This window comes from Protopterus annectens, chromosome 2.part1, assembly GCF_019279795.1.
Source record: "Protopterus annectens isolate FY-2018-M chromosome 2.part1, PAN1.0, whole genome shotgun sequence".
Classification (NCBI taxonomy): Eukaryota; Metazoa; Chordata; order Ceratodontiformes; family Protopteridae; genus Protopterus; species Protopterus annectens.
The window spans coordinates 1,746,306,386-1,746,333,104 of record NC_056729.1 but is presented as its reverse complement, the minus strand read 5'-3'; the positions used below and the strand labels follow the sequence as shown (position 1 = coordinate 1,746,333,104).

The following is a 26,719-nucleotide window of genomic DNA, read 5'->3' as shown; positions in this document are numbered from 1 at the left end:
AATGCATGGAATGCACTGTAGCCTTGCACTGCCAAAATACTTTCTACAGCTTTAAACCAAGTCTCTGTCACAGCACAGATGTCCACATTCTCCAGAATGAGGAGGGCTTGAAGAGTGTGGAGTTTTTTGTTTAGGCTCCTAGCATTTAGCAGTAATACCTTAAGGTTGCTTGGAGACTTTTATTGTATGTTCATTGGTTCATAGGTAGGTACTAGGCTATCGGCCCAAGGGCCTACGTAAGCCTAGCCAACAAGGTTCCATGGCTTAAGCCACCCAAGAAAGTTATTTTCCTGTGCCACTGTCGAGCAGAGACACAGAAGTGATCCCCGGGGTGTATTTCCTGTTTTGGTAGTTTTGTTTTTTGTCATTGCTTAAAAAAGGCTTTAAGGGGTGAAGGGGTGGATAAAGTTTTAGCCAATATCTGAAAGGTGTGGGGGGGCTGCATCCTTGGCAGAGCAACATGGCAGTTGGCAGTCCTCCCATGCTGAAAGTTAAGGGATCCCAATGGAATGAAACCAGAAACTAAACCAATTAAAATTAATCATTTTATATTCAAACTCTTTCATCCTTGCCCCCATTAACGCCAAAGGATAGGAGAGTGGTTGGCCTTATTTCATCAAAACTGGTAAAATGTAAAATGTAACAAAGGACTACCGGATTCTAGAAGTCATCTCCACAGGTTACATGAAATAATTTGAGAATTCCAAAAGATGCAGGGCATCTCATCCATCCCAAACATTTGGTAGGGGCCGCTTTAAAGTCATTCTGTGGAAAGCAGCCATACCCAAAGCAAGGAAAGACAGGCCTTGGAGACCCATTCTAGTCCTGTCAACACTCACAAGTTTCTAAAGAAAACAGGTTAAAAATGTTGATCCTGCAGGCCATATTGCTATTTGTGCTCTCCAAAGTCATCAATGTAACACTAAACTTGAAGGATACCCCTACCTAGCTATACTTATCCAGTAAACCTATTGACACTGACTGAGGTTCAAAGTGAGGGGCTGCCATTACCAATTTATATACTTGCTCTTTGAGTTGGCTGCTGCTTCCACAGTCTTTAATGAATACCAGGCTCCAGTGATTTCTTATTACAGGTTTAAAGCCATTCAATTTTACCAAAACCTGGGTGTTAAGAGAAGACAGGAACTGACATAATGTTTGTAAATGTGAACTTGTTAATATGGTTTCTGTACTTTTATATAAATGTAAGTTTACCGATGTAAAAAAAAAAATACTACCCTGGTGGAATCAAAGATTAACAGGTTGTACAAGAAAAAAAAAAGTCACAGCCATGATGTCCACCTGGGTCAGTAGAAACTGTCTCAAATTGTGCATTAACTTGGTTACCAGTCTTATCTAATACTTAATGCAAAGTTCACCGTGACTGTAACGTACAGGCCATCTAGGGCAGTAGCAATGCAGTAAAATATCTCTTTTTTTAAGTGACAATACATGTTGTGAATTTGTAAATTAACCATAGTGCAATACTCTAAGGTCCATGGTGCAATACTATAATGTTCACAGTGCAATACTCAAATGCTTTGTCTTAACAAAGTACCTGTGCAATACTAAAGTCTCATGCAAGTAAGTGTTCACTTCAAAAAGTGTTAAAATGGGTTTCTAATGATGTGCAATATAGTCTGTCTACCTGCATGGTCAATGATGTAATAGCTAGGTGTTATACAGTGGATATAAAAAGTTTACATACCCATTAATATGCCAGGTTTTTGTGATATAAAAAATGAGCCCACAATAAATCATTTCAAAACTTTTCCCACCTTTAATGTGACCTATAACCTGTAGAATTCAATTGAAAAACAAATAAATCTGTTAAGGGAAAAAAATATAAAAAATAAAAGACATACAATACTGCTGGCTGCATAACTGTCACACCCTTAAACTAATACGTTGTGTGTGCACACCCTTAAACTAATACGTTGTGTGTGCACACCCTTAAACTAATACGTTGTGTGTGCACACCCTTAAACTAATATGTTGTGTGTGCACACCCTTAAACTAATATGTTGTGTGTGCACACCCTTAAACTAATATGTTGTGTGTGCACACCCTTAAACTAATACGTTGTGTGTGCACACCCTTAAACTAATACGTTGTGTGTGCACACCCTTAAACTAATACTTTGTTGCAGCATCTTTTGATTTAATTACAGCCTTCAGTCTTCTTGACAATAGAGGAGGTTATATCAGTGAATATTGCCCACCTTGACCTGGCCAAGGCACTTAATACAATACCCCACTTGGGCATTAATAGACTCACAGAATTAGGCATATACTCCTATGTAGCAAACTGGCTCACAGGTTAATTACAGATTATGGGGAAGCAAAACAGTTGCTATATAAATCTAACTGGAGTGAGGTGTTCAGTGGAAAAATTGCAGATGGAATGTGGACAGTTTTGAAAGAGAAATTGAGTGCAAAAAGTAAAAAAAAAGTTTAACATCAGGATCTAGGCACACAACATCAGGGAGTATATTTCCATAAGAACAAGATACCTGATTAAGGTGAGAGAGAAAAAATATAAGAAATGGAAGAGAGGTCAAACTACAACTTTGAAAACTGAAATAAATAAGCTGGACAAACAGATTAAGCGTAGTATTAGACAAGATCAAGAAAAGTTTGAAGAAAATTTATATAAAGATATTGAGCATAACAGGAAACCTTTTTATAGATACACAAGATGTGGAAGGGGTAAAGATACACAAACTGATAAACTGTGTGCAGATTCTAAAATTTATTCTCAGACACAACAAATTACAGATATATTTACAAAATCTTATGCAAAACAGTTTGGCTCCACAAAAGGGGTGGTAAGTTGTCCTAGTGACATCCAGGTAACCCCAGATACTGGAATCAAATTAGATTTTATTGAAAAAGAACTGCACAAATTGGATCCAAACAAAGTGCAGGGAGGAGACGGAATAAGTAACAATGACCTGAGAACACTTCAGCAAGAACTTACACTACCATTATATCTATTATTCACTAGGTCATACAAATATGGGAAGATTCCTCAAGATTGGAGACATGCACTTATTAAACCTGTCTTTAAGGGAAAGGGGAGTAGGACAAACCCAGAATCATACAGACCCTTAAGTCAACTTTCATGTTGTGGAAACATAATGGAGAATATAATACTGGATAAGTTATTGTCAGAACTGGACAGGTTGGGTCTTGAAACCATATATCAGCATGCATATGTTGAAAATACATCTATTACCACCTGTAAGATGATGTTCTATAACAATATAACAGCAGCTATGAATGAACGGTTGTGCTGTGATGTGATTTATATAGATTTAACTTCAGCATTTGACTGGGTCATACACAAAACACTGATCAATAGGTTCATAGGTAGGTACCAATACAAGCCCAGCCAAAAAGGTACCCTGGCTTTTGCCACCCAAGAAAATTATTTTTCTGTGCCACTGTCGAGCAGAGCCACAGAGGTGATCCCCGGGGTGAATTTCCTATAGGTTCACAGGTAGGTACTAGGCTATCAGCCCTGGGGCCTATAAATTAGTACAACTAGGTATTGATGTACAGTTGATAAGATGTATAGCTGCATGGCTTACAAATAGGACATGGCAAGTATTACACACCAACTGGACAGGTGAAATCCTTGGTTACAGTCAAGGTGTCCCACAGGGCTCTGTCCTAGGCCCTTTCTTGTTTAGATTGCATCTTTCAGGCCTTACTTTTTCATCTGAGGTGTTCTACAGTCTATATGCTGACGACCTGAAAGAGTAAACTGATTACAAGTGTTACAGATAAGGCATGTCTGCAAAATAATTTGACTAAATTGACCATTTGGGCACAAGAGAATAATATGTTGATAAATACATCAAAAACTAAGCATATGAGATTTGGGAGACAAACTGAAAGGTGAATATTTAATACAGCACACATTGAATGAATCTGTAGACTCATTTAAGGACATGGGTATATGGGTAGATTCAGTTATGCGTTTTTCTAATCATATCAACCAATTGGCTAATGATAGTTTTAGAACTATAGGTTGTATAAAAAGATTCATAAAGCCTAGGAAATCAAACATAATGAAGTCATTGTTTGTTAGTTACATTAGACCCAAACTTGAGTATGGAATAACAATATGGAAACCCTATAGGAAAACAAGCATGAATAAACTAGAAAGAGTACAGCGGAAATATACCAAGGCCATCCATAGATGTGAAAATCTAATGTATTATGAAAGACTAAATTATCTGAACTTGTACAGTGTCTCTTAGAGATCTTATTCAGTGTATAGGGCATTTAGGGACAACTACCTCTGGGAATGTTTGGGGTCATCAAAAAGTACTAGAGAATCATCAGACAACCTATGTAGAAGGTTCTATAGGAATGAGAAGTGCACTAACTGGTTCTCTGACAGAGTAACTGATGCATGGAACAGACTACCAAATTACATTAAAGTACTAGAGAATCATCAGACAACCTATGTAGAAGGTTCTATAGGAATGAGAAGTGCACTAACTGGTTCTCTGACAGAGTAACTGATGCATGGAACAGACTACCAAATTACATTAAAGTACTAGAGAATCATCAGATAACCTATGTAGAAGGTTCTATAGGAATGAGAAGTGCACTAACTGGTTCTATGACAGAGTAACTGATGCATGGAACAGACTACCAAATTACATTAAAGTACTAGAGAATCATCAGATAACCTATGTAGAAGGTTCTATAGGAATGAGAAGTGCACTAACTGGTTCTCTGACAGAGTAACTGATGCATGGAACAGACTACCAAATTACATTAAAGTACTAGAGAATCATCAGACAACCTATGTAGAAGGTTCTATAGGAATGAGAAGTGCACTAACTGGTTCTCTGACAGAGTAACTGATGCATGGAACAGACTACCAAATTACATTAAAGTACTAGAGAATCATCAGACAACCTATGTAGAAGGTTCTATAGGAATGAGAAGTGCACTAACTGGTTCTCTGACAGAGTAACTGATGCATGGAACAGACTACCAAATTACATTAAAGTACTAGAGAATCATCAGATAACCTATGTAGAAGGTTCTATAGGAATGAGAAGTGCACTAACTGGTTCTCTGACAGAGTAACTGATGCATGGAACAGACTACCAAATTACATTAAAGTACTAGAGAATCATCAGATAACCTATGTAGAAGGTTCTATAGGAATGAGAAGTGCACTAACTGGTTCTCTGACAGAGTAACTGATGCATGGAACAGACTACCAAATTACATTAAAGTACTAGAGAATCATCAGATAACCTATGTAGAAGGTTCTATAGGAATGAGAAGTGCACTAACTGGTTCTCTGACAGAGTAACTGATGCATGGAACAGACTACCAAATTACATTAAAGTACTAGAGAATCATCAGATAACCTATGTAGAAGGTTCTATAGGAATGAGAAGTGCACTAACTGGTTCTGTGACAGAGTAACTGATGCATGGAACAGACTACCAAATTACATTAAAGTACTAGAGAATCATCAGATAACCTATGTAGAAGGTTCTATAGGAATGAGAAGTGCACTAACTGGTTCTCTGACAGAGTAACTGATGCATGGAACAGACTACCAAATTACATTAAAGTACTAGAGAATCATCAGATAACCTATGTAGAAGGTTCTATAGGAATGAGAAGTGCACTAACTGGTTCTGTGACAGAGTAACTGATGCATGGAACAGACTACCAAATTACATTAAAGTACTAGAGAATCATCAGACAACCTATGTAGAAGGTTCTATAGGAATGAGAAGTGCACTAACTGGTTCTGTGACAGAGTAACTGATGCATGGAACAGACTACCAAATTACATTAAAGTACTAGAGAATCATCAGACAACCTATGTAGAAGGTTCTATAGGAATGAGAAGTGCACTGACTGGTTCTCTGACAGAGTAACTGATGCATGGAACAGACTACCAAATTACATTAAAGTACTAGAGAATCATCAGACAACCTATGTAGAAGGTTCTATAGGTTCATAGGTTCATACTAGGCTATCTGCCCGAGGGCATTTACAAGCCTAGCCCATCGTTTTGTGGCTTATGCCACCCCTTTAGTATGGGGAACTATACCCATTATTTTGCTGTGCCTCTGTCGAGCAGTGACATTGAGGTAATCCCTGGGGTATATCTGCGATCTCCCATCCATTGGTCAAGATTTCTCTTGAACAAGGCCAGCGAGGTGCTCTGCCTCACATATACCGGGATTTTGTTCCACAGCATAGGGAGTCTTTGGGTGATGAATCTATCCCTCCAGCACGTCCTATTCATAGCCGTGTCGAGGTTTAAGTCACCCGCCCTTGTGGCTCTGACGGATCTAGATTTTTTTGAGGTGAAGCATATTCATCAAATCTGGGTTTGACATGGCCTTGTATGTTAGGCAAAGGTCACCTCTGAGCAAGCGGTGGCGACTGAATAGAGCTGGAGTTCTTTCAGTCGGGCAGCATAGGACAGATTTTTGAGACCCTTTATCCTTTTGGTGAGGAACTTTTGTGGCCTCTCCAGCTGCTGCAAGTGTCGGGTCAGATACATTCCGAATGGGGCATTGTACTCAATCATTGGTCTGATGAGTGATGAGTATAGGGAGACTATGACCTCCCTTGATCTAGATGAGAATCCCTTCATGATAAGGTGGGCAATGTAGAAGGTCTTCCTAACTACTTTAGCTACATGGGTGTCGAATGACAGACTACTATCAACCTGGGTCCCCAGGTCCCTGATAACTTCTTCTGTGCTCAGTGGATTGCCACCTATTTGGTAGCTAGGGTAACCTTGTTTTTCCCGAAGGTACGACTATGCATTTTTGGCATTTAACTTTAGGCCATGGCTCTGGCACCAGTTATCCGTTTCTGTGAGACCCTTCTGAAGGATATCTCGTCCAGATGTGTTTTTCTACTATGGCCCAGTTTGCAGTCATCTGCAAACTTTGTCAGCCATAACCCTCCTGTGTTTGCTTGTACTGGAAAAGTAGATGCCAAACAAGAGTGGGCCCAGGACTGAGCCCTGTGGGACACCACTTGTGACAGGCTTTGAGTCTGACATGGCGCCAGCAACTCTGACCCTGTGGGTTCTGTCACTCAGCCAGTTTGCAACCCATCTTGTGATGTATGGGTTAACATTTAAGCTGATGAGTTTTTCAATGATACCCGGTGGGGTATTGTATCAAGGCCTTCGCCAGATCGAGGTAGGCTGTATGGACTGCCTTTCCCTCATCAATGGCTTTGGTGACTTTTTGAAAAAGTCAACCAAGTTTAAAAGCATGATCTGCCTTTGACAAAGCCAAACTGGGTTGGATCCAAAGTCTGCAAATTCCCTATGTCTTTATTTATGAGGTCCATTATGATCCTCTCCATGGCTTTGCAGATAAGGCTTGTCAAGCTAATGGGCCGGTAATTTCCAGGGTCGGTGGAGGCACCGCCTTTGTGAAGTTGGACCACAGTTGCAGTCGCCACTCTGGATGCGTATCCAGAGGTAAGACTATAATTAAACAGCTGTCCTAGCTGTGGGTTTAATTCCTTGTTAAGTTCGTGGAGCACACAGCCGGGGACACCATCAGGTCCCATGGATGCTGTGTTTTTGCTTTGGAGAGCAGTTCTCACTTGGGCGTTGGAGATGTTGGGGGGGCTGAAATCGTTTGGTATAGATATCTCTCTTTTGGGGGAGGGGAGAAGTTTGCACTGAACCTGTCAGCCAGTATGTTGGCAATGTCTGTAGGATCAGTAATCTTCACATCATTTTGAACTAGTTCTGAGCATATCTGGGAGTTTCCTCCCAGGTTTCTAACATAGCTAAAGAAGGCCTTATGATTGTCTTTTGAGTCTTTAGCTATTTTTCTCTCAAAATTTGCTTTGGATGATTTTATGAGAGCTCTAAGTTTTTTACTTATAGTGATCAAGGGTGTCTTACCTTTTAAGGATTTTGCTCTATCTTGTAGTAGCTTCCTCCTTTGTTGTAGAGTTTGTTTATGGCTGGGGTCCACCAGACTGGGCCGCTTGCCTTTGGTACAAAAGAGTCTTTGTTTTGCTTGGGATTGCCTTATCCATGCAGTCCTGCAGGTGCTGGTAGAAGGCATTTGTAAGTGATTCAGCGGCTTGAGTACTGTTTTCCGCTCGGGGCCTTAAAGGAGACCACACTAGTCTTTAGAAGTGTGAAGTCGGCTTCGAGAAGTTCTTTACTGTGGTCTTTTTATTTCAGGTGGGGGTGGGATGAGGACCTCCAGCGAGATTAGTTTGTGATCTGATCTCACCAGTGAGGGGTATACTTCCGGTGTTGAACATTGTGCTCCCATGTTCGTGAAGATGAGATCAAGTATGTTTTCTCCTCTTGTGGGGATGGTGACTAGTTGTTCCATGGCATTTGAGTTTATGAATTCCAGGAACTTTTGGGCTAGGGTGTTTGGGCTTGAGTAGTGTTCCCAGTCTATATTAGGGTAATTGAAGTCACCTAGTATGATGGTGTTTGGTGATACATTTATCCCTCTAGTGTTTTCAGGAAGGCCATGTGAGGTTCCTGAGTTTGTGAGGGTGGCCTGTAGCATGCTACAATTTGCAGAGCAGTCTTGCCTATGGTTAATTGCACCTGAATGGTCTCCGATGCATCGTGCGTTGCCACCAGTCTTGAGGTGTGGGTGTCCTTGATGAATATGGATACCCTCCTTTCTTGGTATTGTCCGGATTTTGGGGCGGAACGCATGATATGAGGTATAACCTGATAGTGCTGGGGTGCTCTCAGGAGCCTTGAACCAGGTTTCTGTCACAGCACAGACATCGATGTTCTCCATACTGAGAAGGGCCTCGAGTGCGTGCATTTTGAGATTTAAACTTCTGGCATTGAGCAGCATTACCCTTAGTTTTTTCCTTTTTGTGTTCTAGGGTGGTAGGTTTAGAATTTGAGCCTTGCCTAAAAAGGCACTATGGGGTGGCAAGAGCCTTTGCCAATATCCGAATCCCAGGGTGACAGGTGCAAGCCGCCCTCATGAAGCAGCGTGGCTTGTCCAGCATGTCATCCCAGGCAGACAGACATTGGATCCCCTTTGAATGACACCAGAGTTTAAGCCAATTGTTAAAGCTGATCATCTTATCTCTGTATTGTAGCATCATTCTTGGTGAAGGTAGGATACTGCTCAAGGTCAGAGTCATACCTGCCTGGGCTACATAATCAGAGAGCTCCTCAATGTCTCTTTTCATGTAGTCCAAGGAGGTACGTCTCAGGTCGTTTACACCAGCGTGGACAATGACTGAGTCGTATTTGTACCTGCTTTTGAGAGACCTGAGTGCTTGCATTATGTGGCGGATTCTAGCGCCCGACAGGCAGCTTACTGTGACCTTCTCCTTACTCAGTCTGGTGAGCGGACGCCAGTGTGTCTGACTATGGAGTCACCAATGACTAGTGTGTCTGGCATTGTGTTTGGCCTTAAGGGCTGTGACTGTTTGACACTCTGACTGTGAGGTCTATGTGTTGCAGGTGTTGTGTTCTGAGGTGGTGGTTGTTTGGGTGTCTGCTTTGGTGGCCTCTGCTGTTTTGGTAGATTTTGATCAGAGCCTCCGAGTATGTCTTTGTGTGTTTATGTGTATGATTTGAGGTTGTGATGGTACTATGTGAGACTGGGTCTATAGTGTGTGTGGTAACCTTCTCCTCCTGACTGGTCTTGCCAGTCCTATGTTGAGAGAGCTCAGCCTCCAGTTTGGCCGTATAGTTGCATCTCTCGCATGTATTTGTGTTTTGTGGGAGGAGGAGAGGGTTGTTCTGTGTACATGAGGCAATTGTAACATTGCCTCAATATTCCCAGGTTCACCAGCTGAGCAGGAGAGGACACTAGCAACTGATCCCTCGACATGCTAGAAGGAATAGACAAAAAAACTTTAAAAGAGATTACGGGGATGTGGGTGACCGAGAAATGGGGTTTGCCTTTTGGGGTACTATCTATGACAAGAGTGCCGTATCAAGGTAATAAGTACTGTAAGAGCAAGTGCTAGGTTTAACAGATAGAGAATAGTCTACTTGGAGTCAAGTAGAGATGATCCTTTTAGTTATAGGATACGCTGATAGATCAGTAGTATAGTTCGAGGAAGGTAGTTTTAAGGGAAAATTTGAAGAGTGGACTTTAGGTAGCCCGAATAGTTTAAACCTGCTTAACCGGAGCTGCCCTAGTGTGCAACAGTGGCAACTCTGCGCTAAAACGCGCTTTATAGCAGGGGGCAGGAAATGACCCAAAATGGCCAAAAGACTACAAGTTACTGCCTTAAACCACTCCTCTACGGACAAACAGGCAGCTCAGTACTCCCCACTCTCACTGGTGAGTAAAGAAACTTCCCCCTGACCAAACAAGGAAAATGGAGAAACACAGGAACCAAGACAAAGCCCAGGGATCAGCAAAATCTGGTCTCTGGAACACTAGTTAGGAAAGTATGGAAAACAAGGAATGAGAAGTGCACTAACTGGTTCTCTGACAGAGTAGCTGATGCATGGAACAGACTACCAAATTACATTAAAGTACTAGAGAATCATCAGACAACCTACGTAGAAGGTTCTATAGGAATGAGAAGTGCACTAACTGGTTCTCTGACAGAGTAACTGATGCATGGAACAGACTACCAAATTACATTAAAGTACTAGAGAATCATCAGACAACCTATGTAGAAGGTTCTATAGGAATGAGAAGTGCACTAACTGGTTCTGTGACAGAGTAGCTGATGCATGGAACAGACTACCAAATTACATTAAAGTACTAGAGAATCATCAGATAACCTGTGAAGAAGGTTCTATAGGAATGAGAAGTTACTAACTGGTTCTCTGACAGAGTAACTGATGCATGGAACAGACTACCAAATTACATTAAAGTACTAGAGAATCATCAGACAACCTATGTAGAAGGTTCTATAGGAATGAGAAGTGCACTAACTGGTTCTGACAGAGTAACTGATGCATGGAACAGACTACCAAATTACATTAAAGTACTAGAGAATCATCAGATAACCTGTGTAGAAGGTTCTATAGGAATGAGAAGTGCACTAACTGGTTCTGACAGAGTAACTGATGCATGGAACAGACTACCAAATTACATTAAAGTACTACAGAATCATCAGACAACCCATGTAGAAGGGTCTATAGGAATGAGAAGTGCACTAACTGGTTCTGTGACAGAGTAACTGATGCATGGAACAGACTACCAAATTACATTAAAGTACTAGAGAATCATCAGACAACCTATGTAGAAGGTTCTATAGGAATGAGAAGTGCACTAACTGGTTCTCTGACAGAGTAGCTGATGCATGGAACAGACTACCAAATTACATTAAAGTACTAGAGAATCATCAGACAACCTATGTAGTAGGTTCTATAGGAATGAGAAGTGCACTAACTGGTTCTCTGACAGAGTAACTGATGCATGGAACAGACACCAAATTACATTAAAGTACTAGAGAATCATCAGACAACCTATGTAGAAGGTTCTATAGGAATGAGAAGTGCACTAACTGGTTCTGTGACAGAGTAACTGATGCATGGAACAGACTACCAAATTACATTAAAGTACTAGAGAATCATCAGACAACCTATGTAGTAGGTTCTATAGGAATGAGAAGTGCACTAACTGGTTCTCTGACAGAGTAACTGATGCATGGAACAGACACCAAATTACATTAAAGTACTAGAGAATCATCAGACAACCTATGTAGAAGGTTCTATAGGAATGAGAAGTGCACTAATTGGTTCTATGACAGAGTAACTGATGCATGGAACAGACTACCAAATTACATTAAAGTACTAGAGAATCATCAGACAACCTATGTAGAAGGTTCTATAGGAATGAGAAATGCACTAACTGGTTCTCTGACAGAGTAACTGATGCATGGAACAGACTACCAAATTACATTAAAGTACTAGAGAATCATCAGATAACCTATGTAGAAGGTTCTATAGGAATGAGAAGTGCACTAACTGGTTCTCTGACAGAGTAACTGATGCATGGAACAGACTACCAAATTACATTAAAGTACTAGAGAATCATCAGACAACCTATGTAGAAGGTTCTATAGGAATGAGAAGTGCACTAACTGGTTCTCTGACAGAGTAGCTGATGCATGGAACAGACTACCAAATTACATTAAAGTACTAGAGAATCATCAGACAACCTACGTAGAAGGTTCTATAGGAATGAGAAGTGCACTAACTGGTTCTGTGACTGAGTAACTGATGCATGAACAGACACCAAATTACATTAAAGTACTAGAGAATCATCAGACAACCTATGTAGAAGGTTCTATAGGAATGAGAAGTGCACTAACTGGTTCTGTGACAGAGTAACTGATGCATGGAACAGACTACCAAATTACATTAAAGTACTAGAGAATCATCAGACAACCTATGTAGAAGGTTCTATAGGAATGAGAAGTGCACTAACTGGTTCTCTGACAGAGTAACTGATGCATGGAACCGACTACCAAATTACATTAAAGTACTAGAGAATCATCAGATAACCTATGTAGAAGGTTCTATAGGAATGAGAAGTGCACTAACTGGTTCTCTGACAGAGTAACTGATGCATGGAACAGACTACCAAATTACATTAAAGTACTAGAGAATCATCAGACAACCTATGTAGAAGGTTCTATAGGAATGAGAAGTGCACTAACTGGTTCTGTGACAGAGTAACTGATGCATGGAACAGACTACCAAATTACATTAAAGTACTACAGAATCATCAGATAACCCATGTAGAAGGTTCTATAGGAATGAGAAGTGCACTAACTAGTTCTCTGACAGAGTAACTGATGCATGGAACAGACTACCAAATTACATTAAAGTACTAGAGAATCATCAGATAACCTGTGTAGAAGGTTCTATAGGAATGAGAAGTGCACTAACTGGTTCTCTGACAGAGTAGCTGATGCTTGCAATAGACTACCAACTTACATTAAAGCAAGTACTAGTTTAGATATTTTTAAGAACAGCCTGAACATTTATTATGGGAACAAGTGTTTTGGTATATTGGCAAGCTAGAAAGGAATTAATGCCCGTGCTTGAAACATTTGTATGTATGTATGTAAGAAGTTAGGATAGGAAAACCATCTCCACTAAGAGACCTGTCACCAGCAGTCCCACAGGGCTTCATACTGGGTCCAGTCCTCTTTGAAATGTACTTCTCTGAAGTCCGCACCAATGTCAAGGGCTTCTGGCTGACCAAGTCTGCAGATGATTGCAAACTAGAAGCAGTCATTGAATCCCATTAAGAGACAAACATCTTACAGAAAGGTCAAACGCATGGAAATGACTGGTGACAAAGGCATGGCTTAAAACTATCCATTATAGTACCTTTTGGGATGTCTGCCACCCCAAGAAACTACCTGATCAATAAACGCCCTTAAGAGTAGATCACAGTAGTCAGGGACTTGGATGCATGTAGACAGTAACCTGGCTTTCAACCAATTTACGTCCAAAGTAATAAGGAACTCGTTCTATGTAGTCAAACCATTAGATAAAGGAGGGGAGCTGATGGTAATTCACGCAAATGACAAGAGAAAGATGGAGGAGATGTTAAGAGCCAACAGAACTTATCAAAATATTACTAGGAAAGAGTTTGAAAAAGTAGTTAATGAGGTCAGTAACACCTTGAGTGATGTTTGCCACCAGACTCATCTCTAAAGAGCTATTTGATTTTTTTCAGTACAGCACATGCCCAGATACCCACTATTAGTGGTCTGCCGAAAATTCACAAATGTTTACGTGACCCCCCCCCCACTCTGCACCCCATAGTAGCCGGACAGGGTTGGGTCACCGAATCATTTTCAGTATATGGAGAGGAACAACTAAAAAAACTTCTACCAGAAGTTGATACCATACTTAAAGACACTGGAGATTTTCTGGAGAAACTGTATGGTAAGACAAAGTCATACACAGATTTCTCCAGTTTTATTTTGGTGACCCTAGATGTATGAAGTTTGTTCACTGTCATTCCCAACTCATGGCATTGCAGCTGTTAAATGGTTTGCACAATCTAGATCGACATGTAAGGAACAAATCTATTTATTATTATAAATAATCCTACAGAATAATGTTTTTATTTATGGTGAAAAGTACTATTGGCAATGGTGGGGTGTTGCTATGGGCACTTCATGTGCCAACAGTTACTCTAACATTGTGATTGCCCAATGGGAGAAAGAACATGTCTTCAATGAATCCAACCCATGAGCCACCCACCTGATTTATTATGGTAGTTTTGTGGATGATATTCTTTTCATCTGGGAAAGGGATGACATTCAATCGAAGTTATTTCATAGAATTTCTGAACAGCACAACCACCTTCCTGTTTTTTGAAGCACAGTACTCTAAGATAGCCATTGAGTTTCTTGATTTAAAGTTATTTTTAAATCCGGATGCAGGACTGGAGACCAGTATTTACAGGAAAAGAACTTGGAGGAATCATTACCTGCACAAAGATAGTATCCATCCGAGGCATGTCTTCTGCAATATATTTGAAAATCAAGCCACTAAAATCTCTAGACAATGCACAGCTGACGATGAATTTGAAAAAGAGTTTCAGCAACTTAAAATGCATTTGCAAAGAAGAGGTTATTCCAATAGGGATGTGAATCAGAATTGTGACTTACAGAACATCTGAAAGAGGAAGGGTCGAGTCTATTTTTCCAGTCAATTTGCTCATGATGAAAAAGTTACTAAGCACAATAACCATTTTCCTCCATTAAGGTGCATCTTAACCTATTCTACAGATATTCGACAAGTATGTGACATCATCAGGAAATATTGGCCAGTGCCGACAGAAGATCAGAGTCTAAGCAAAATAGTGGGAGATGTACCCAGATTTACCTTCAAAAATAAAAAGAACAGCAAGCGACTCTTGTGTCATAAAGATCGAACTACTAGGAGATCTCAACACACTGAAGGTAGAAATGGCACTATTAAATGTGGAAAATCCAAGGCTTGTCAGTACATCAATGTTTCCAATTTGTTTCATCATCCAGTTTCTGGCCAGACTTTTTTCCCTAAAGGTGCGAGTCAACTGCAACACCAAGCATTTAATATATGTGGCTGACTGCCAGGATTGCAATGCCTTCTATATAGGGAAGACAGATCGCCGATTTAAAGAAAGAATTCTTCGCCACGTATGTGACATTGCCCGTTTTGACAAGACCAATGCTTTACACAACATGTTAAACTGCATCCTGCACCCGCCTTTAAGTTTATGGTGCTACAGTTGATTCCTGCAAACATAAAGGGAGGCGATGTGCAGAATCGCACTGAAGTTACTGAAATTGATTGGATCATCAGCTTACGAGCTGATCATGAACCTGGACTTAATGGTGTGGTACTATTAAAACCTATTCTACTAAAGACCAAATGTTTCAAAACCTGTCACTGATTTTCTCAGCTAGCTTTGAGTCAAGGAAAAGCATGTGCCCCCCCATCACCCCCCCCCCTCCTTTCTTTGCTATTTCTCGTATAGAAAAATGTTACTGGCATGAACTGGAGGGATTGCCTAATATATGCACTGTGATTGTTTTAGGCTGTTCCATTATGGTTCATGCACTGTGAACAATAGCCTTTTATGTGACAAGATTCACCTCACTGAAACAGTGTGTCAATTTACTACATCATGTTTTATTTTTAACCAAGGTGTTGCATTACTTATTGAATCCATCTGAAGAAAGAGGACTGGTATCTGCTCTGCCAGAGAAGTGTTTTTTTCAAAAGCAAATGCACACCTAATGGAGTGATGTTTTAACTTCCACTTGAAGTTTTATCACTGACTGGATTCTAGGGAGGGTGCAACTTTACCATCATGTCCTGATAGGATGTTTTACCTCTGGCTTACACTGGAGGTGTCAGTTTGTGTGAACTTCTTGATTGGTTAAGCCTTCCTTAAATGGAACATTTTTTTTCAGTTGCAACAGGATCTGAGTAAGGGAAATCCCAAAAGCGCTTATCCATCCTGAATGATGCATCTGTTTTTATATATTTTTCTACAAGGATTTTGCTAAAAATATTTTCTTTTTATCGAGGGTTCATTTTAATAAAGGATTTCAAGAGCTTTTGGATGTCCATGGTGATTCATTCGTGATTTATTCACTGCATTGCCTTTTCTTTCACGGAACACCTTCAGCTGCTAATAGGTTTGTTTTGGACTGTTTTGACTTATAAAGTAAGGTCATAGCATCTGGGTCCATGCAGGTCATTGAGCCACTTTATTTGGCTCACATCATCGAGTATAATTCCCCCTATGTACCTGACCAGGCACATGCAACAACTGGAACAGACACAGGGGTTCATCACAAAAAGAATACAGCACGTAAATAAAATGTCCTAAGCACGTCATCTCAAAGCCCTATCTTTGTACTCTTGTATCCTACAGTCTATTGAGAGGTGATTTATGCCCGGCATACAAGGCATCCTTGCACCCCGCTCTGATGGACCTTCTCTATATCCACAAAATGACAATCATCAGAACTACTTGAGCCAAGTACTTAAGTATTGCTTAGGATATAAATAGATCCCTGGAACAGGCTTCCCATCCATGTGAAGCAAAGCATTTCCCTAACCCTATTCATGCGCAAGCTGGACCAGTGAATGGCAAACTGGAAATTCACCCTGGTGTGGAACCTGTGTCTCTGATGGACAAAGGCAGTTAAATCATGTCTCATCGTATATACATCCCTATTAAAATAACCTCTAAAACACAACAGCTCATTCTATCCATTTGGGTTGCATGGCTAGGCTAGGCTTGTAAAGGCCCCACTGGTCATTAGCCTACTATAAACCTATGAAACTATGAACATGAGAGGGCAGTCCAGAAGATAAGCAGAAGCCAAAAATGATCCCACAAGCCCTTGACATTGGTGTTGACTTCAGAGAAGTAGATTTCAAAGAGGACTGGACCCAGTATGAAGCCCTGGGGGACTCCGCTGGTGACATGTCTCTTAGCGGAGATGGCTTCCTATCCTAACTTCTTGGATCCTATCTGTGAGACATTTTTCTGGACAAGGCAGCACTGCTTCTCTCTTCTGCTTGTGATAGTAAGGAAGAAACACATACAGCTGGAACAACATGTGAACGTTCTGACGCAGCTCATGGGTCCTTGGCACAGCCCACCCTCTCAACACTTGCACTATCATAAAGGGAAACTAAGCGACCTAATACCAAGAAATCTGACATTTTCATTTACTGATACCCATGCCCTGGGTGACTGATCCTGGACACCAGCTGCACTGATGCCCTGAATTCAGGAATTTGTATCAGCATGGAGTATGGATTAAAATTATTCCGGTGTGGCACCTAAGGATATGTGAGAAGAGACTGAACAAAAGTTAACACATAAACTGAGAAAATGGAAGCATTTTATATGGATATGGATAGTAAGATACAAACAGTTAAAATGTTTTTTAAGTCCCATTAGTGTTATACATAGATCAGGCATACTTTTATCAACCAGAGGAGTAGTTGTGAATAGCAATTAATGAAGAGCTGAAGGACTTTTTCTGGGAAGTGAAGATAGCAAGAGACAGTGGGATTAGCTGAATTTTCCAGTAGAACAGGGCAGATTGGGATTACCCGATTTGAAGGGGTATTTTGGAGCTAAAAGTTAAGGCTCCGAAACCTAGCACAAGCAGAAAGTTAAAATTCAAAGTGGAAAGGGATGATGATGAAATAAAGGGAGAGCTCAAGAAACAAGGAGAGATGGGGATTTGGATGCAGACCTTTAATAAGAATAACAATAATCATACAGAATATTACAGCTGTAAAATAGCAGAAAGTATCCTAACAACTAAGCCAACATGGCAATGGAGAAAGGAGATTCTGTCGACAGGGATTACCGCAATTTGGGATTCAGACAATAGGCAAGGAGGGGCTGGAATTTGTTGTAGAAAACTGGCAAAGGAACCAAGATATTGGGAGCAAATAACTAGAGAGGGAAAGATGACAGAATGGGAAGACACCAATAATTTATTTGGACTTCAGGTTAGAGATTGCCTTCCCCATCAAGGACTAATATCTGAGTATAGGCAAAGAGTAAGAAATAGTGGGGTCCTAAATGAAAGACCAGCACTGGTAGAGTTTTCAGTCTCATCCAGAACAGAAGCTGCCGTAAAAAAGGAATAATTAGTAGAGCAAACAAAACATTGCATGACAACTATAAGAATCAATCAGAGGAGCTTAGAAAGAATTGGGAAAAGAGACTAGATAAGCAATTCACAAAGAAACAACAGGAGGATATAAGTATGTCTCCCAAATATGCAACAAAATCTAGAAGATTTAGGATTTTTGCTTGGAAATATTTATATAGATATTTGTATACCCACAAGTAGACTCCAGAGAAATTTTTCCTCAGACAGAGACCAAATGCTGGAGGTGTGATGAGGAAGAAAGAGGTAATTGGGAACATATTTTCTGGGAGTGCAGTAAGTTGGCAGACTTTAAGGATTCCCTGTGGGATGTACTACCAGAGATGCTGGGTGGGCAGATTGGTATGAAGAGGGCAATGCTTTTTCTGAGCTATGATACAGAATTGGGTTTGTCTAGACATGTTAAGGCCTTGCTGTATCTAATTATGGTGGCTTCCAAAAAAGCAATTATAAGAAAATGGAAATCAAAATCTAAACCAACTGTACCAGAAGTAGTGAATACAGTAACAGAGAGAAAACAATTGGAATTGAGATCTTAAGAAAAGGGTATGAGCAAACTACACAGAAAAGAAATGGGAACAATACATACACATACAGGGGAGGAATGAGGTTTTTAAAAAAGGCAAGATTTAAATGAGCTATGTAATGTTTGACTGAAAATGATGACTGGGTAGATTATAAGTGATGTATAATGTTTGCAACTGGGACTGTGTAAGTATGGTTTGTGATGCAAAATGCTTGCGACTAGGACTGTGTCAGTGTGGTTTGTTTTCATTTATATAAATGTATGATTGCCTGTATTATAAGTGATGGTTTAACAAAGATGTTCCTTGTTTTTAAAAAAAGGCCAGGGTTTTAATAATTTATGCAATGTTACTTAGGTTACATAATATATATAGGAATATATGTGAAGTATAATGTTTGTCAAAGTGAACTTATTTATATGTAGTTTGATTACTTTTATATACATATAAATGTACCTATATCACAAAAGATAATTCAAAAAAGGTGTTTAAAAAAGGGAACACAGGTGTTTTAGCACAAGCCAATAGCCATCAATCTTCTAGAAGGCCATTAAACCATATAATTTATTACTGGGAGCACACACTCTCTCCTTAGGTCAGTTTTGGTGATGGACCGAGTTCAGATGACCATACTAACACAGTATAAAAGTGTTTCAATAAAGTTTCAAAATATGTCTGAATACTTGCAGCCTATTTTTAAACAAGGACCTGTGGCCTCACATCTGCATGTAGTACACCAAGTCCAGATGGCATTACTGCTTTGCTTCCTTTACTAACTCCCAACTTTCCCAACAGGTCCACCAACACGAAGCCACCATGTAATTTTGAACACAATATTCATGGTGTGTAATTCTACATTTTAAGGCAGAATAGTGCTGTAACAACATGCAATGTACAACTGAAAACAAAGGAGTCCTTTTTGATGGCTTTGAACTAAGAACACACATGCAGTTCTCTTAATCAGGAAATAACGATATATGCAAAGCTTTCCCTAATCACCAGTACAAGAAATGTCTGTAATCCAGTACTGACCAGTAATGTCCTGTCTTAAAGTATCGAAAACAAGTGAAATAAATAAGCCAGATGTAAACATCCATGCATTGTAGCTGCTTACTCCAATTCAGCAAAATAGTGCTTTGAGCGGAGTGGGCACTAGCTTGGAATGCTGGGAACAAGGCAAGATGCAACGCAAATGGGACATTACACAACTACATTTACAGACAAATGTCAGGATAACTCAGAAGCCAGTAAAGTTAGGCGGCATATCTATGGACACTGGAGGAAGAAGAAGCACCTAGATGAACCAAAAGTGGGTATGGAGAAAATATGCTACCGCCATAAAAAAGTAACCAAGGCCAGAATCGAACATTGCAACCTGAAACAACTGCATCACAATGCTTTCCAAACTATAATTACTTTATGCATTGAGTGTAAAAGGCCCACTTTTAGGTTTTTTATTTAGAATAAGGATAAAATACATGTATGTGACTCTAGATTTAAGATCAAAGGAAGAACAGCTTGCTTATCTTGCGATGTAGCCAAGGAACAACACAGCACATACACAGAGAATTCATGTACAGCATCAGATCAACTCAAACTAATGAAACAAATACTTTGAGAACACTGTCTCATTATTGCAGTCTCTCATATTTTAACTCATTTTGAAAACATAATTTGAACATTTTACAAATGAAGTAGAAATAATTTTACTTTTATTTGGGGAGGAGACATCCCACACTCTCTCACGACTCTACAGGAGGGAAGCTACTATCTACTCCTTACGTGTAAAGATAAACGGTGAATTTAAGAGTTAAGCCACCTTTGTAATGCTCCTTATAAAGGTCTACCCTTACCTTTGCTGCACTTTACATTTGTATACAAACACACATGCACATACATCTGTCTGTATAGCTATACACATATACAATAACAAGTATCCACTGAAGAATATCCAAACCAGTGAAGTTAAGATAATATAAAAAGCAAATGAAACTTACCCCCTCCTTGATGATGAGAGTGCCATGCATAACTTTGGGCTTCTTAGGGTCAGGTAATGGGCCTACAGGAAAAAAAGGAAAGAAAAAAAATATTAAAAATCCCAGGAGTTTTATAAAAAAAAATCAGTTAAGCTACTTTTTAAGCAACATCTTACAACCACAGCAGCTCTATAAAAGAATGTCTTTCTCTTGATCACACTTAAGCAGTTAATATTACAACTGCATCAAAGCTTTGTACACATAACATATCGAAGGGAAAGCCTGAATGCATCTTGGTCTTTTTAAAGAAAAGAAGCTTTTCAAGCTCTCCAAGATATGACAAAAGCAAAATTAGTAACTTTTTAAAACATACTTTTTAATGAGGATCACACATGAAGTACTGCATTTATATAAAAGTACATTCTATCAAGTACATCTCTGTCTAACTCTGCCAATACTGCCAATACTGCCAATACTGCTAATACTGCCAATACTGCCAATACTGCTAATACTGCCAATACTGCTCTTTTTTACACAAAGTATTCCAACACTGATAGAGATATTCTTCTTCTTCTTTTGACTTTTCACGGTTAGGAGTTGCCACAGCAGATCATCTGTCCGCTCATGATTGGCAGTGGAGTTTTAAGGTGTCGAGTTGCCAGCCCGGCGCCCAACCTTCCACAGAAGGCACACACTCACACCTAGGGCCAATTTAGACTGTCCAATCCACCTACTGCATGTCTTTGGGATGTGGGAGGAAACCGGAGCACCCGGAGAAAACCCACGCGACCACAGGGAGGACATGTAGACTCCGCACAGAAGGCACGCCAGCCGAGAATCGAACCGGAGAACCTCTTGTTGTGAGGAGACAACACTAACTGCTGCACCACCGTGGCCACCCAGACTAATAGGGATAGTCATAATCCCAAAAAGGTACCCTTGTCAGTATTGCTTTTCTAGGCCTGTGTTCATGTCCACCTCCCTGTTAGGGCTGAGGTCTCTTAGGCCTTCTCCCTCCCACCCTCACTGTCCCTCCATCCCACGTTTGTGTCACTGCACACTGATTATTGCTCTTTTTCATTTCCTCTTCTACCCTGACCTTTGCATCTATCCATCCATCCATGCACTTCTTCTGGTAGCAGGCAGTTGGCTAGTCTCATCTTTCCTTCAGTTTTATTGCATGTTTGCCTGCTTCCTTTGATTCTACTATCCTTCTGATTTCCGTTTTCTCAGTGTTTCTGCTGTCACCTTCTGCAGTGTAGCCACACTGCTCTCCTTTACCTTGAACTCTGTTATCTCCTCCTCACCCTTCCAATGCTTTGCTATACAGCTCCTCACCATCCCTGACATGAGCAATATGAGCTTCGTCACTCCTCAAGGTTTCCTCTTTTTTTTTTTTTATGGTTCCTTCCAATATGCAATATGTTCTTTGCCTATTTGCATTCCCAAAGCAATAGCTCCAGCCCTGTGTATTCAGGCTGCACCTCCAATGCCTGTCAGCCTCATCTGTTCTCTTTCTCTTTACTCTCTTCGGTGTACACACCCACCTGTGACTTTATTCACCTCAGCATACAGACCTACCTGTGACTACTCTTCTGTGTACACACCCAGCTGTGACTTTGTTCACCTCAGCATACAGACCTACCTGTGACTACTCTCTTTGGTGTACACACCCACCTGTGACTTTACTTTCTTCGGTATAGACACCCACCTGTGACTTTATTCTCCTCAGCATACAGACCTACCTGTGACTACACTCTTTGGTGTACACACCCACCTGTGACTTTATTCACCTCAGCATACAGACCTACCTGTGACTACTCTCTTTGCTGTACACACCCACCTGTGACTTTACTTTCTTCGGTATACACACCAACCTGTGACTTTATTCTCCTCAGCATACAGACCTACCTGTGACTACTCTCTTCAGTGTACACACCCACCTGTGACTTTACTCTCCTCTGTGTACACACCCACCTGTGACTTTATTCTCCTCAGCATACAGACCTACCTGTGACTACTCTCTTCGGTGTACGCACCCACCTGTGACTTTTTTAACTTCAGTATACAGACCTACCTGTGACTACTCTCTTCGGTGTACACACCCACCTGTGACTTTATTCTCCTCAGCATACAGACCTACCTGTGACTACTCTCTTCGGTGTACACACCCACCTGTGACTTTATTCTCCTCAGCATACAGACCTACCTGTGACTACTCTCTTCGGTGTAGACACCCACCTGTGAACAGTCACAGATGCTGCTCCTAGACCAGTAGGAGGACACAGAGTGTCATCTTGATCAATTTTTCCCATTCCACAATACATGCCCCCATTTGTAACCCTCTAGGCCAGTTTTTTTTTCAGTTCCTGCAATGCCCTTTCCTCCATCTCTTTCATAATATCCTTGTAGATCATGATTTCTCCATTTATTTCCCTTTTGCCTTTAACACTTCTTTACTGGGACTCCTTTCGCCAATTTGCCTAGCTTTGGGACAACTAGGGATGCGATGACTGGCCGGCACAATGGTAGGCCATTGCAGCCACAGCAGAGAACAAAGTGAGTTCAGAATGGATGCTATGGTAGGCATGTGGAGATGTAGGAGATGTATGAATAAGTGTCACTACTTTTGGGGTCAGATGGGGGTGGAGATGCTGCTATAAAACACCAGTCAGCATACAGAAGGACATGTTTTCACATCGTGTAGTGGAGGTGGGGGCTGCGGCCACAGCCTAAAATAAGTCATGGCTCCATTTTGTGTGCAACTATGGCACCTCTCGCCCACATACCTCTCACTCTCGGTTAACAAATGTAAAATAAAATAAATAAATAAGGCTCACTTTAGTAGTTTGTGAGGTGTTGCCAGCATCAAAAGTCAGAGCTACACCCAGATTTCAGGATTAACAGAAGTTAAGTAACATTCATGGAGGACTCCATACCACCACAGATTACAAACCTCAAATGGCTAGACAGCACTTGCAAAAAATAAAGCACCAGTCCAACATGTCCCATCGGTTCCCTTGTTTCAAAGTAAATGTGAACTACTTTGTATTCCATTCCCTGCACCACCAGATATCTAGGTACTGTAGCACTCACCAATTCCGCCCTTATTTTTTTGGTTATGCTTATCTGGTTCTCTTCCCTAGTGCCTCCCATCTATTCCTATAATTTTAAAGAACTTCCTGGGAAAAAAAACTCACTGGGGGCCTTTCCTGGCCTGAATTTATTCATTTCAATTTTTCACTGCCAGATAATGCTATGCCAACACCACTGCCCCTATATCTTACATGTCTGGCCTCCACTATTTGGGAATCTTTTTTTTTACTTAATTTTTTTAGCTTTGCCTCTAGAAACATGCTTGCCTCTCTGCCTTCTCTATTAAGATTCTGTATTATTTTCACCTCTCTATGGGGTTTGCAGTCCCTCTTACATATTTTTTTCTGAAATTACCAATCAAGCTCTATACATTTGGTAAGTGTACTTAAATGCCATCGCATCTGCCTCCTCAGTGTAACCTGCCATCTTATCGCTAAGGTCTCTGCACAAATACCCAGACATTTAACACCTCTGGGCTGAGGTTGCACATACCCCTGTGTCTCTGACATGGGCATAGTTCTCTCACAGGAGTAGCAGCTGAGCCTTGGAGATGCCCTGCTGTCACTGGAAGTAGGAGCTCTGCATGGGTTGGTTATGGCTGTAACCTCTCTCCCTACATGATGACATCCCTTAGGCTGGGTGATCAATGATGCAGGGCCTACAGGGACGTACCTGCCCTGGTCCCTAGGATAATAATGCCTTCCAAGGCCTGACCTAACGTTGAACCTGACAATTTCATTAAGCCCCAAAGTCCGTCAGTACTATGAGTGACCTGCTTACCATCACCGCTTCCCCAACCCTCTCAGGACAGCTATGCCTACCTGCCCTCTCTGTGGCATTAAGCCCTGAGCCGCTAACTAAACTTGAGTCACCTGGGCCAAAGTCAAGTCTATCACTGTGTACCACTGGTTCAAGTTAGCCACATTAACACCCCTTCCCACCTCAGGGTCTCCTTGTCCTTTCAGGTATGTACTGGAGGAGGTTTTCTCTGCCTTTAGGCACTTCCCCTGCCTACACCAAGCAGAGCTGTCCAGTCCTGGTGACTTATTTAATTCTCCCTGCTTATCCACTTTCTTCTCCTGCTTCTCCCCTGCCCAGTTTGATTCTATGACCTTCTCCTCCTCCTCTCTCCTACCTCCCCTCTCCCTTCCCATTCTATGACCTTCTCCTCCTCTCTCCTACCTCCCCTGCCCCGTTTGATTCGACGACCTTCTCCTCCTCTCTCCTACCTCCCCTGTCCCTTCCCATTCTATGACCTTCTCCTCCTCCTCTCTCCTACCTCCCCTGCCCCTTTCTATTCTACGACCTTCTCCTCCTCTCTCCTACCTCCCCTGCCCCTTTCGATTCTATGACCTTCTCCTCCTCTCTCCTACCTCCCCTGCCCCTTTCTATTCTATGACCTTCTCCTCCTCTGTCCTACCCCCTGCCCCTTTCTATTCTATGACCTTCTCCTCCTCTCTCCTACCTCCCCTGCCCCTTTCTATTCTATGACCTTCTCCTCCTCTCTCCTACCTCCCCTGCCCCTTTCTATTCTATGACCTTCTCCTCCTCTCTCCTACCCCTGCCCCTTTCTATTCTATGACCTTCTCCTCCTCTCTCCTACCTCCCCTGCCCCGTTTGATTCTATGACCTTCTCCTCCTCTCTCCTACCTCCCCTGCCCCTTTCTATTCTATGACCTTCTCCTCCTCTCTCCTACCTCCCCTGCCCCTTTTCATTCTATGACCTTATCCTCCTACCTCCCCTGCCTCTTATCCATCCTGTCCCCCTCCTACTGCTGAAGGTTAGAAGCCAATTCCTTCCTGATTTCATAACTCAGGCTCATCCACTGTCCTGAGTATTCAGTCTACCCACATCCTTTCAGATTACTATTGTATGCTTCTGTCCCCCTATTGATAGTGTCCCTTCTCCATCTGCATTACCATCTTATCTTGTATTTCTCTCTTGATCTGCATCACTAAGCTCCTGCTCCTTTCTGTTAGCCATAAACATTTTTTGTTATTATTTTTTATCTTTCTGCAGCCATCTTACTCATTTTCCATGTATTTTCCCTTCATGCCTTTTAGTCCCTAACTGTATTTTATACGGGTCTATATTACATCATCGAGTGTTCAAATGATATAATATCGAACTGGGAAGTTCGAAATACAAAAAGTACGAACGCACAGAACAGTGACTTTTTTCCACAGAAAAGAATCGATGTTCCGGTACGAAAACAAAAAAAACACATACACATTAAACTTATACTAATGTTGGGGGCTTCACCCCCCCCTACTTAAATATACCAACTCCGAGATCGCACCACAGTGGAGGAAATAGCAAAGCTGCGGAAACAGCCCACCGATTTTTCTCCCTGGGAAAAAATTGGTGTTTGCAGCTTTGCTATTTTCCCATTCCAGACATATGGGTTCGATATTACAATGTTCGGACTCCTGTGAGTGCAACGTTGTGATACAGACCCATTTTATACTGCTTTTCAATTTTCTTGTCTCCTGAATGTTGAGTTATCAATGTGCATTTTCACACTTCCTCTCTACTGCCGGTTTCTTCTTTGATATGTTTAGATTATACTGTGCTGTCTGTCTACAAGGTTTGCTTGCACCTTGTCTGCTGCAAGTCATTTTCTTCTCCTAAGCTGTTAGGCTGCCAGGGTCTGTTGGCCTTCACATGCATAGAAGTTTGTTTGCCCCACATCATCTGTTCCGGGGCAGTGATTACTTTTCATTCTCATCTCTTCATCTACCTCCACCCTCCTACAGTACCACCTTCCCTACTTGCAGTCCTCCTCCTTAGGTCATTTTTCTGCTGAACCAACCTTCTAGCCATTGCTCTGCCTCCTCTTGGTGCCTACACAATCTGGGGGCTTTCCTTGTCAGATCTGTAACCATCTCACAGCTCTCAACTGTGGACCCTCACTTCCTCCACTGTGCAGCACTTTATTTTGGAGACCCGAGTTTGCTCCTT

The 26,719-nt window shown here is 41.2% G+C and overlaps 1 protein-coding gene across 1 annotated transcript in view; it reads right to left on the bottom strand.

Annotated features, from left to right (window-relative positions):
• The window catches only part of INTS11 (integrator complex subunit 11), a 519,827-nt gene that overhangs the window by 126,885 nt on the left and 366,223 nt on the right, over positions 1-26,719 (bottom strand). The window contains exon 13 of the mRNA XM_044063605.1: positions 20,683-20,744. Coding sequence (XP_043919540.1) covers positions 20,683-20,744 — 62 coding nt within the window. The remainder of the gene's footprint in view (positions 1-20,682; positions 20,745-26,719) is intronic.